The following is a 12,116-nucleotide window of genomic DNA, read 5'->3' on the forward strand; positions in this document are numbered from 1 at the left end:
TAACATGACATATTTCATCCAACGTTTAGGTATGAAATGCTCTGATTGAGAAGTTAAAGAAACATGGAACAACACAGCTTTAAAAAACCTAGAATTGCAAGGACCGGTGACTGGCCCAAGACCCACCTCGTGCTCAGGCTCAAGTCCTCACTTCAGCGCTCAGTGTGCCTAGTCTCCTTGTCTCCTGTGATGTTGGACTTCGAGGCAAAAGACCTGGGTTTAAGTTCCAACTCTGCTACTTCTAAGACCTATGTAACCTTGGTTTAGGCATTTCACCTCTTCGAGCCTGCGGCTAACAGCATTTGTCCTGTCCCTCAGTTTCTGGACTGAAAGGAACCCATGAATATCAAAGTACGGTGAAACTAGCGAAGTGCTGATATTGAGGAGGTGGCACAGAGGTGTTCCTTTTGGCTCACTGTGCTGTAGCCATCGTAGGTACAGGCACGTTACCACTATTCTGAGCCCAATGACAACTTTCTCTTCCTGTCTGCTTATAAGTGAGCTCACCAGAGAAAAACTAACTTAGGGAGAGTCAGAACAAATGAAGAGGAATATGTTTTAAAAGTGGGAAATAAACATGAATTCATTAAGCTCAAGCTGAAGATTTAATTAAGCCCACAGACTGACCCATGATCCTTATGTGGTAAGTGTTCTTGGCTCTGAGGCCGAACCCCACTCTTACTCAGTGTTCTTCAGACACAGTGGTGGACAGGGAAGTGGGCTGCCAGCAGACAGAGCATCTATCGTCTCATGGCCTTGTTTTTTCTTTGTGGCTGTTTATAACAGCAACCAGTTACTGCTCTCCTTCCATCCAGCATCTGCAGCTAGAAGGTCTAATTCCAGGGGGCGGAGGACAGCCAACGAGGGGATCACATGCAGCTTCTGGGTCTCACTTACCTACAAAATATCCGATGAGGGTGCAGTGAAAGTAGGAGACCTTCTGCATGCGTCCAGAGATGTTGGCGGGTCCAGAGGCACCACAGGAGTCACCATTGGCTTGTTTTTTGTAGTTGTCATAACGAAGGACAAAGCACAACAGGAGTCCGGGCATCACAATGTCTCCGATGCCCAACATAGAGAAGTGACTGCCAGTGGAGCTGAAACGTAGTGTCATATGTCAGAAATGCCACACTCTACAATCCCATTTCTCCTCCTCTTGTGCAAAGTCTGTCAGCCTTTCAAGAAGCCAAGGACCTTATCTGAGTGGTAGATGGAAATTTCTACTGGTTGAACAATACTATATTTTTTAATGAGTTTGGAGATTAAAAGCCACAAACATATTGGTAATAGAGGTCCTCAACCCAGCCCCTCGGTGCGCCTATTAGGTGACTGCAAGTGATCTGCTTAAGCACGGTTATCTCCAGAAGTGTCAAGCCGTTCACTATTTGTCACACAATCACCACTGAGACTTCAAATAAGCACCCATTATCAGACATGGGAGATTAAAGCAGCACATTAATTTTTCTAAGATTGCATTACCAGGGACTGTATAATTTTAGCATTAGGACATCTTTTTACAAGTATCTTAAAAGTAAAAAGATCCAGAATCTCCTAATTCCTTCCAGCCAATTATAAAATATGGTAATAGTAACACATGATTGTTTGATAACATTAATCAATAATAAAAAGCACCTGGATCACTTAGTGATAAATCTTTGCAAGTCAATATTCTCTTCCTCATTCGTAAGATGGAGATGCTGACTCACAGCCTTTTCCAGTCTGGGATCAGAATGTTGATGACAAAGACAGACTAATCAAAGAACAGAGGCCCAGTGTGTTCACTGTCATGCGATGAGGCGTAACACACCAGGCCTACCTTGGGAACACCAGTTTTCCAGGCAGAGACAGGCGAGGAACATCGCGCCCAACATTGGGCCCCAGGTGGAGCTTCCGGGAAAGAACATCAAGGGGATTGTCAGCTGGCTGCGTGGCCACCTTCACCATGACGTTGCTATTGAAGATGTAGGCGGAGAAAAACACCTGCCGAGCGGAGAGTCACCTTTAACAGATGGAGCTGGAAGCAACCTGATTTCACTGTCAGCCCTCTCTGTCCTTAAGAGCAGAGCCTCAGAATACACATCATGCTTTTTTGACTGCATGCTTTGAGTGGAAAGAAAAGCTTTGCTTCTGGGCAAAGAACCTTGTCTGCCTGCTCCCTCTTCCACCTTAACAGCCACATACAGACTATCTACTGTGACACATTTATAAGAAACAAAGGCTTGGACAGTTAGCTGCATGCTCACCTTTTAACACATACAGCTCAGGGCTGGAGGGAGTGTTCTCAGAGGGGAGGCGCTCTGGCCAGCCAGACTTTGGATACTCAGATTCCAATTAAACACAGAGGACCCAGCAGCATTAGGGAAACCCAAACTTACCCAGAAGACATCATAGATTAGAAGCCCTGAGAGAAGCAGGCAGGAGACCTTGAGGCTGGGCAGGCGGACGAAGGCGATCATGGCAACACAGAGACCCATGGCCAGCGCTGGGGAGGAGACAGCAGTCAGTATGAAGTATAGGCTCATCTGCTCTTTCCACAAGCTATTCAGTTCATAAACCTAACAAAGTTGTGAGTCCCCTCAAACATCGAGAAGCTCAAATCCCCAGTCTAAGCCATTTACACTCTATTGTGCCAAGTACCCACTTTACTCATTTTGACCCGCTGATAGTTGGGGAAATCCCTTTTCTCACACTATAGTTGTGCTCAACTGTGTAAGACCCAGGAGATTATTTTGATAGAGCTCCAAGCCAGGCTCAGTTCGGGACCTCCTGGCTGTTTCCTGCCTCCCCTCATTACTGTGGATGCATCATTCTTGCTCCCTTAAAGTTAACTCACACCCTAGATCACATCCCCTTTCATTTATTCAGGGACACTTCTGGCAATTCATTTTTCTCTATCCTTGCCTTTAAAAAACAAACAAAAAACCAACTTTCAAAATGTGACCTACGCTGCATTTTTTTCTCTCAACTAAAATGTAAGGTCCTTGCAGGCATGGTCCCCTGGAATTTAGAACAGGCCTGGCAGATGAATGGTCTCTCCCTGTCTTCAGCTCTTTCTCCATTCTTCTGAAAATACAGGACTGATCAGGCCATGTAGCTGCTTACAAACTTCCTGTGGGTTCTTGCTGAAGTGGGATGAAAGTGGAACAACTTGGCCAGGCACTGGCAGGAAGGGACAGGAGGCCATTCTCCACTGTGCAGCCCCTGCCCTCAGCGTGTGCTTCCTGCGGCTCTGTTTTGTAGCCACTGAAATATGATCACACTTCTCAACACCTACTGTTCTTTTACGCTCTGCACAGCAGGCCCTGCCCTGGGTTTCTTCCCCTGGAAAATGCATCCTCTCTCTTAAAGAGACAGGTCAAAAAGCTCTTTCTCAAGGAGTCTTTCCTGACCTAGTCAGATTAAGTTGTTCTTTTTCCTTTGTGATACAACAGAACTTTAAATCTCTCTTTTTATCCATTCTTTAACAGTGTGATTACTTATGTACAAGTATTTTATTTCCTAAACGAGGTGCTCCTAGTAGATAGAAACCATGGCTTACTCTTTCTGTGGATCCCCCAACACCTAACATAGCAGGCATTCAATAAATATTTGCTGAATGAATGAAAAACTGTTCTATCAACATCACATTTCAAATTATTCTAAAGTAAAGCCACATTACAGACATATACCATTTTAACAAAATTACTTAATTGTCAATATATGTAACAAAGTGGCCAAATACAGGCATAGCTCAGAGATATTATGGGTGTGTTTCCACCACAATAAAGTGAGTATCACAACAAAGTAAATCACATTCTTTTTGCTGGTGTGGGGGTCTTGCCCTCAATTAGTAAAAAAATGCAACATCTGTGAAGCTCAATAAAGCAAGCATAATAAAACAAAGTCTGTCTGCACAGCAGTTTGGCACGCGCTGGACACACCAACCAATATTTCATGAGTTCCTACTGTGGGCATGGTATTGCATAAATGAAAGAGGAGAAAAATAATTCCCATCCCTACAACAGAGAGGAGTTGGAAGGACAGCAGTAAAACTAGGAAGAACAAATTCTTTATTCCCCTTGTCATTTTAGTTATCGAGCATCCACTGAGCTCAACAGTATTTTGATAAGATGTGGTAAAGACATAATTCCTGCTCGTTTTGCTAGGGTCTTAATTTTTTAAATAAAATTATAAAAACAGAACCAAACTGGTAAAGTATATGCAAATTCACGTCATTTCAAATGAACTGCATTAACTAGTTAGGGTCAATTAGGCTTTGCAAAGATTGAAACACTTCAAGGTACAAAGGGATGACTGAAATATGACGGTTAAGGCATTAAGAGTTATAGTTAAGGCCCATGATATAATCAGACCACACACAGTTTTATATAATGGAACTGCCCATTATAATGATCTTAGGAAACAAATATTTGGCTCTACTGTGAATAAGGAAACAGGACAATGGCAGGTATAAGCTAAGCTGGCTCCAAGAACAAATGTGCTCAGTGGAGGGTGGGAAGTCCCTGGTAACTGATGACCACAGAACAGGTCAAATCCATGTTTGGGCAGAAGTGCTGGCTGGGTGACAGTAGGGTGGCAAGAGGTAATCTGTTCAGAAACGTCCAAATGAATACACGGAGTGCAAAGCACCACAGGAACAAAGGAAGAAATGAAGGCCTAAGGTGGACGGAGACAGGAGTGTGTAGGCAGTGAGGGTCAGAGGACCAACTGATGACAATGAAGAGGCAAAAGGGCAGGCGTCTGAGGTCAAATGTATGTGCACAACTCACACGTGCAGACGACGGGTCCATTCCAGGACTTTTCTATTTACCATACATTCACTGATCCTAAAATAGCTGGAGCCTTTACAGGTCACATGGTCTAAACATCCACTCGCTGCTTTGTCACTTACCCTAATCCTATCCCACCTGGGGTGAAACCAAACATGGATAAGACAGAACTGCTCACTGACAGAATTTTCCATCATTCTAGACAGTGTCACTCTATCCTGAATCTTCCCGACATGAAAGATGAACCCAGAAATGAAACCCTGGGTTCACTTTCAGTTTACCACGGTCTTTTGTCGTGTACACTCGGCGTGCAGCAGCCATTCCGGGTGCCGCTCTATTGTTACCGTACACCTGGGTCACAGCTTCCCTATATTTCCCAGTTTGCTGTGTGTCTTTTCCCACTTTCTCCCACTTACCCTTTCCTGCCATTATAAAAAAGATCAGTTCACATCATTTCCTGCCTTAAGGTCACTAGGTTCCCTACTCTGTGACGGATCAAATCTATCATAAAGTCACACACCCTTGGGCACAACTCACAGAACAGTGCTGTGCTTCATGGACTCGGCCTCAGAGTCTCTGTTTGTTCCATGCCATCCAAGTCTCCCCACTGTACGTGAAGTCCTATGTATGAAGAGGCAGAACGCACCCCTTTTAACTATCTCAGAAGGTTTTTAATATAAGTCTACTGAGTGAATATCGCTCCTACCCACAAATGAATATTGCCACACCTGTCTTATTCCCGAAACACACTCAATACTCATCTAGTCTGCCTCTCTTTTTCTTCATTCTTTCATTCAAGTAACTATGAAAAATCTTACCCTCTCCGAAGGGCTTTTTCCAAGCCAAAACAAAGACAGAAGATTACCTTCCCTCATTCCATGCTGCTTGAGAAACTCCCAAGACTCTCCTGAATAGTTTTACCAACAAACTTAGCCTCTGGTTAAATGTGAATTAAGCAACAGTGTTAGGGAAGTAAATTATTAATCTTAGCCATTTAGGTATAATTACTTTCAATATATTATTGATACAATTTCTGTATCACCTTGTCTTCCATAACCAGTAAGGCCAGGTACAAAGACAATGACAGCAACCTGAGCTAAAATGTTCTTGAAAAGGATTACGTAACCTGTAAGGTCTTAAGCAGCGCTGGCTTCTAAGATAAAGGATCTCTGGATAGCTAAGCCCTATGCGGACTAAGTGCCAGAGTCTAGCATGTTAAACCAAGAAAAATCAATTGCTAAATTTCTGGCATTGAACATTTTCTAATCATAGCTTAGTAGCAAGTGCTATATAATGAGGGGCTGAACTAGACTATCTGTCAAGACTCTTTTAGTCCTTGAACAGGTCGGGGGATGCAGACTGTGAAACTGCTTCAATGATCCTTGAACACCAGGTGTGTGTGCACAGATTTATTGGCTTCTAGCTAGCATACCACACCACCTATTGGTCAAATTCATTCAAGCTTTCTCAAATTTAAAAGATTAATTTGCCAGATCCAACAGCAGATTAAAAAAAACGCTCTACATTTAGTTCAAGAAAACTCTGAGGTTCCTTCTTAATATTAATGCTTCTTAGTATAATCCTGAAAATATAAAATATACTTCATGCCTAGCTCTAAAACGACCACATTTATCATTCTGTTTTCACTCCAATTTCAAAGAACAGGCTTTAATTAAAAAACACTAATTTAAATACTACCAAATTATCACTGCCTGCAAGATGACTTCTGATTCTGTAGAGAAATCTGGAAAGACAATTCCCATGTCAGAAAAGAACACCATTTCAGAACTTTTTAAAGATCATGGCTAGAAATATACATTTTCTGTAATAGCACGAAACAAGTTAAACACATAAACCACTAATCTAAGAAAAAATTTAAAAGCTCAAAGTCTCTTTTTTGAGAGAAAACTATTCTTGCTCACAAACTAGTATGAAGAAGAGATCCCTGGGTAAGTAAATATTGGGAAATAGCAATGATGAAAGAAATGATGAAAAAGTCTACTAGTTAGTGCCAGGTAGGGTTTATGGGAGCCTCGGCTGAACACTAAAAAAAAATTTCAACTATTAAGTGAATTTCACAATGGAAATGCATTTCTAACAGTGGTCCCTGGGGAAACAGTTTATCTTTTATGGCCAATTTTCTATCGACTCTAGAGGAAAAGAATTCCATGGTGGAATGCCCCTTTTAGCACATCTCACAAAAAGCTGCTCACCCTGTTCTTCCTTTGGTGAGTCTAACAAGCATATTCCCACCCCCTGGCTGCAGAAGTACAACAGAGAAAGTTCTGCCGACTTGCTCTAAAATATGTTTCAGATGACTGTGTAAATCAGTTTATCTTGAAAAGGATGTCATCTTCCTTTGTGCCAACCATTTCTTTCTTAGTGGCTTATTACTAGTAAATGGGTATTTTTCTGTTTTATGCTGTGCTCAGGTGGGGTAGAGATGATAGTATAAACAAAGAACAGATTGCCTGCCGTTTTGAGAGAGATCTGATCTTTTGTGGGTCGGCAGTTGGGTAAGCTTAAAACCCTTAGCAAAGCCTATAAATGGTATGTGTGTCTGGACACATGAACAGAGTTCCATGAAAGCAGAGCCACTAAAAGTTACTAGTAGGATAACAGAACCTCAGACCACCCGGGGGCTAAGAGACTTCACGGTACTTTAAACATCACTTGTCATCATACTGGAGGACTCTGAGGCTGCTAGCATCAAGACCTATCAGTCCACGTTAGGTGACCACTGCTTTATATTTAGTTAAAGCAGTGACACCTGGAGCTTTCATTGTCTCACTTCATGTAACATTTGTGTAGGTGGGGTTAAAAGCACTCAACTTATACATGTACTACTTTTAGTTAAATCGTTCTTCTGCAGAAATCAAGAGTTAATCTCAGGAACAGTCAAATGCACACACCTCCCACTTTATCACTCTTAATACCAAATATATATAGAACAGGCGTAACCCTTCTACTATGAGCCAGGCAAGCTACATGTGTGACTTTGGAAGTAATGTCTTTTTCTTAACTTACTCTTTATCCACCTCCAGAAGCACTGAAATATCAAACACCAATCCATAAGAATACTGAAAGCACTAATACTAGATTTGCAAAATTTACCAGTTCTGACAACCACGTAAAAATTCTAATAGTGTACTTCAGAATGCTTATATGCACAGTGGGCACTCAAGTGCTGAAACAAATGATCACAGTAAACGTTTTCTGAAGGCAGTGTATATTCTTAAAAAGAGACCAAGGCTGTCAGAAATCAGCAAAGGTGAACTACTACATGGACCAGGCACTGCTGATTTTGACTCTGCCTTCCCATTCAAGTACGTATGTAAGTCTAGAAGGAAACACTCTGTAATCTCGAGAAAACGATTTTGAGTTTCAATACTTGGTATATTACAGGCACTCAAGAAGAAAAAAGCACTGAACAACTATGACAAAAAATGTATGACATACACAAATAAATGACATTTATACAATTATAAATATGTTTAACACTTTCAAGATCATCAAACAGATGTGTAGAGCCACCATCACACTCAGCATACGGCACTATGAAGGTGCTTTCTTCATAGTCACACCTTCCCCACATAACTGCTGGCAACCACTGATCTTTTCATTATAATTTTATCTTAAGTCAAAAATATATTTAAAAATAACCAGCATGTGTTTTCTATGTTTTTTAAAGTGCTTTTTCTGTAATTATCACCTTTGATTAGAACAACATTTGCCATATATAATTTCACAGAGCTCGCAATTCACTCTATAGTTGGTTCCCTGATAATATTCAGCTTCTTAAGAGTTTTTCCACTAGTTAATTTGGTACACAGAAATTTCAAATCCTTATACTGGTTAAACTAACTCATGAGAAAAAAAACCCTTGAAACAGAAGACTAAGTTTTTAGTTTTCGTTAGGGTTTAAAATTTCCTCTTTCTTAAGACTGTATTAACTTATTCTGGAACATGGAAAAAAATAGTTAAAAAATTTTTTTTGTTAAATTCTTTATGATTTGACCATGAGCAGGACATCCTTGGTTTTGCGTTGTCCAGAAGAGGCAAATTCACAGAGACAGAAACTAGATTAATGAATGACTGGGACCTGGTTGGTTGGGGGGAATGGGGAAGTGATGGCTAATGGTATGAGTTTTGGATGGTGGGTGATGAAAATGCTCTAAAATTTATTGTTACTGATAAGTGCACAATTCTATTTAGTGAATGTACTGAAAACTAATGAATTATATACTTTAAATAGGTAAATTGTACAATATGTGAATTACAGCTCAAAATGACTTATTAAAAATATCTTATGAATGCGGATAAAAATTAACTCAATGGTCATACCATGTATCAAAAATAAACCCAATGATACATATTGGATACCTAAAATTCGAGGATAATCAGAGGTAGTATTACTAACAGTAAAGGAAGGAAGGACAATCTTAACTATCTATAAACTATATTAGAATTTCAGCTTGTCACATGTTACTCACCATCCATGAGAAGCCAGTGGCCAGTGAGAACCCAGATGAGGACAAGCATGACAGACAAGGAGAATGATAGTAGCTCGGCAGCAGTGAAACGCCCACAGCAACCAAAAGAAATCCTGGAAAACACATAACATTAATGGGCTAATGGGCAATAAATTTTATTCAATTACCAAACTCGCCTAAGTTCTTCATGATTAGTGATCATTAGGGCCAGATTAGAACAACGAGTAAATACCCAGATACCTGGAAATCCAAAATACTCTAACCTTTTTGGAGTAAACTATAAAGAGCTCAGAGAATAATACTTCTATACCCACTGATAATGCTTTTTTCCCCAAATTACCAACATGGGTGTTCAGAAGTTTAAAGAGATAATATGAATCTTTGAAGATTCTAAGTGTAGGGTAAATTCTATTCTTATGAAAAAAAAGAAGATGAAGAAATTAATCATTCAGCAAAGGTGAATATTTATAAAATAGTATATCTATCTGGTTATCGCTAATTCCTGGGAAAATCAGCTGCCCCAAGTGAATGGTTTCCTAAGTTCATACAGCATCTCCATTAGTATTTTGTTTCCATGGAGCAACAGTTTGAGGAGTTAAGATGTGAATATTGGGATTAAACCTAAGTGACTAGTCTATACTGTATGTCACCAAAGATGAAAGGCAAAGAATGTCTGAGTCAATCATAGTTTTCATATTCCATTATCTCAACAGTAAACGAATGAAAGCATTGCTTCAAAAGAAAACTTCTCCTGTTTCAATAATCTGAGCAGGAAGCATATTATAATGATTCCACCCTCCTAAGATGTCTGTTTCCTCTGGTATGAAAAGGTGCAAAGGAAGTACTACTATCTTCCAGGTTTGAAGAGTGAACATCTCACTTTCCACTTTTCTGGCATTGTGTGATCCAGTCAATACCAGAAACGTAGACTTCTAATACTGCCATCAAATATGAGAGAAAAAAATATACAGGTTCATAATTTAGAGGCAAATCCCATGTCCTTACTTGTTTTGAGGTGAACAGGGTCTTGTTAAATACTGGCACATCGGGAGAAGAAGAAAAGCAAAAGCTATCGTTGCGAGAACTATAGAAAGAAAATGCATGGTTAAATTTTGTTGTGTGTGTTTTTTTACATTATAAGAAAAATGGCATGACTTATAGCTTAATCATTCCCAGAATACTTCTGTCAATAGGTGGATACAATAAAATTAACTAGAAAAGAAAAATATCTTCCTTTAGCTTTGCACAGATAACTCCAAAAAAAAAAAAAAAAAAGAAAGAAAGAAAAAAGTGCTTTATTTGAAGTAGGTAGGTTTTCTCATTCTCCTCCGTCTTAATCAGAAAAGACAAATAGCACCCAGGAGATAATCTCCTAATGAGTCTAGCATTTTGTTCATGTTATACATTTCCATCATTGCTTAGCTTAAGAACTGATCAGAGAGCTGACAGTTAAATTACCTTGACTATTTACCAGTGTTTCTATTTACAGAAACACTGGCAGAGGCTGCCAATGACCACTCTGCTAAACCAGACCTGCAGGTAACCTATCAGACAAGGAGCCACAGCCAAAGTGATCCTGCTCTGCTGTTACAAAGCTCACACATTTTCAACCCCCTGGCCTTATGTTCAGACCATGTTGGCAGGTTTGAAGTGAGGACATGTCAAATAGTTCAAAGAAGGGATGAGGGGAAGTAAAACCAGACTCACGAAGAAAAACTTGCATGTCATGGTGTATAAATCTTAATTTTTGAATGATGATTTAAAAGAGGTGAAAAAAATTACTTTTATGTTAATGTTAAGAATAGGCAGAAATTCAATTACCTGCTGTACATATTGTAAAAACTACTTGAACTGAGTCAAAGAAGAAGAACATTACTAGGAGAGAGACAGACGCTCCAATTGGAAGGAACAGGGCCTGGGTAGAGTCAATAGTTTGGATACCTGAAAGAGAGAAAAGAGGACATATTAACAACTGAGGTAACAGGCACTGTGCCATGCACTTTAGAGGCCATTAACTCATTAAAATGCAGACAGTTCTAGGGATTAGTATTGAGATATAGATTATCTAGGCCCTCTGATTCTTTCCTTCCCAAAGAGATTATGAGCTCCTTGCTCCTCACTGTGCCTTCACTGTAGTAGTTGCTCAAAAAATATTTGTTGACTTGAACTACTATTTCCTGGTGCTAACCATCTGGATGACAGAGTGCTAAAAACAAATGACATCAAGAACATTTGAAGGTAGTAAAATTCAGTCAATTTGAGTACACTGGTGGTCTTGTGTATAGCCTTGGTAAAAGAAGTAGTTTAAACCCACTAACTAAAATAATTACTCCTCATTTGTAGATTTAATGTATTCATGTTCACTCTTTCCCCACTGTCAATAATTGCTGAGGGCTGACTTTGGGGATGGGAAGAAGAGAGAGAGAACAAAACATGTGAAAACAGCAAATCAGAAAAATTATTTTATGGGAACATTTTAAGGAACAAACAGGATTTAGCACAGCAGTTCTCAGTTCTTGGCTTCTCATCAGAATCACCTAGGGACCTTAAAAAAAATTACGGTGCCCAGGCCCAACCCCAGATCAATGAAACTGAAATCTCTGGGGGTTAGCAGACCTAGATGAAAACTCCCCACAAAGTTTTGTTTTGCATCCAGTGTTGGAAACATTAATAGAATACTTGGTGGAAAAGGTAAATACGACAAAATCTGAATACCACTGAATGAAAAGAAAAACTTAATTTTGTCTTGTATGCTACTACTTCCAAATTAACCCTGCTGAGAGATCATTAAGTGCATGAGAGGAACTAAAGAAGAAATTTTCATTGGTCTGTGTGTCTACTTTTTTTTTTTTTT

The 12,116-nt window shown here is 39.8% G+C and overlaps 1 protein-coding gene across 3 annotated transcripts in view; it reads right to left on the bottom strand.

The window, feature by feature from the left end:
* SPPL3 (signal peptide peptidase like 3) overlaps nt 1–12,116 on the bottom strand; it is a 96,188-nt gene that overhangs the window by 6,084 nt on the left and 77,988 nt on the right. For all 3 annotated transcript variants that reach the window (XM_036220205.1, XM_016127154.2, XM_016127153.2), the window contains 6 exons: nt 11,084–11,203; nt 10,268–10,346; nt 9,263–9,375; nt 2,376–2,482; nt 1,817–1,980; nt 898–1,097 (listed from right to left, as the gene is read on the bottom strand). In XM_036220205.1, the coding sequence (XP_036076098.1) occupies nt 898–1,097; nt 1,817–1,980; nt 2,376–2,482; nt 9,263–9,375; nt 10,268–10,346; nt 11,084–11,203 (783 nt within the window). The remainder of the gene's footprint in view (nt 1–897; nt 1,098–1,816; nt 1,981–2,375; nt 2,483–9,262; nt 9,376–10,267; nt 10,347–11,083; nt 11,204–12,116) is intronic.

The sequence above is a fragment of the Rousettus aegyptiacus genome, unplaced genomic scaffold (assembly GCF_014176215.1).
Source record: "Rousettus aegyptiacus isolate mRouAeg1 unplaced genomic scaffold, mRouAeg1.p scaffold_m13_p_5, whole genome shotgun sequence".
Taxonomy (NCBI): Eukaryota; Metazoa; Chordata; class Mammalia; order Chiroptera; family Pteropodidae; genus Rousettus; species Rousettus aegyptiacus.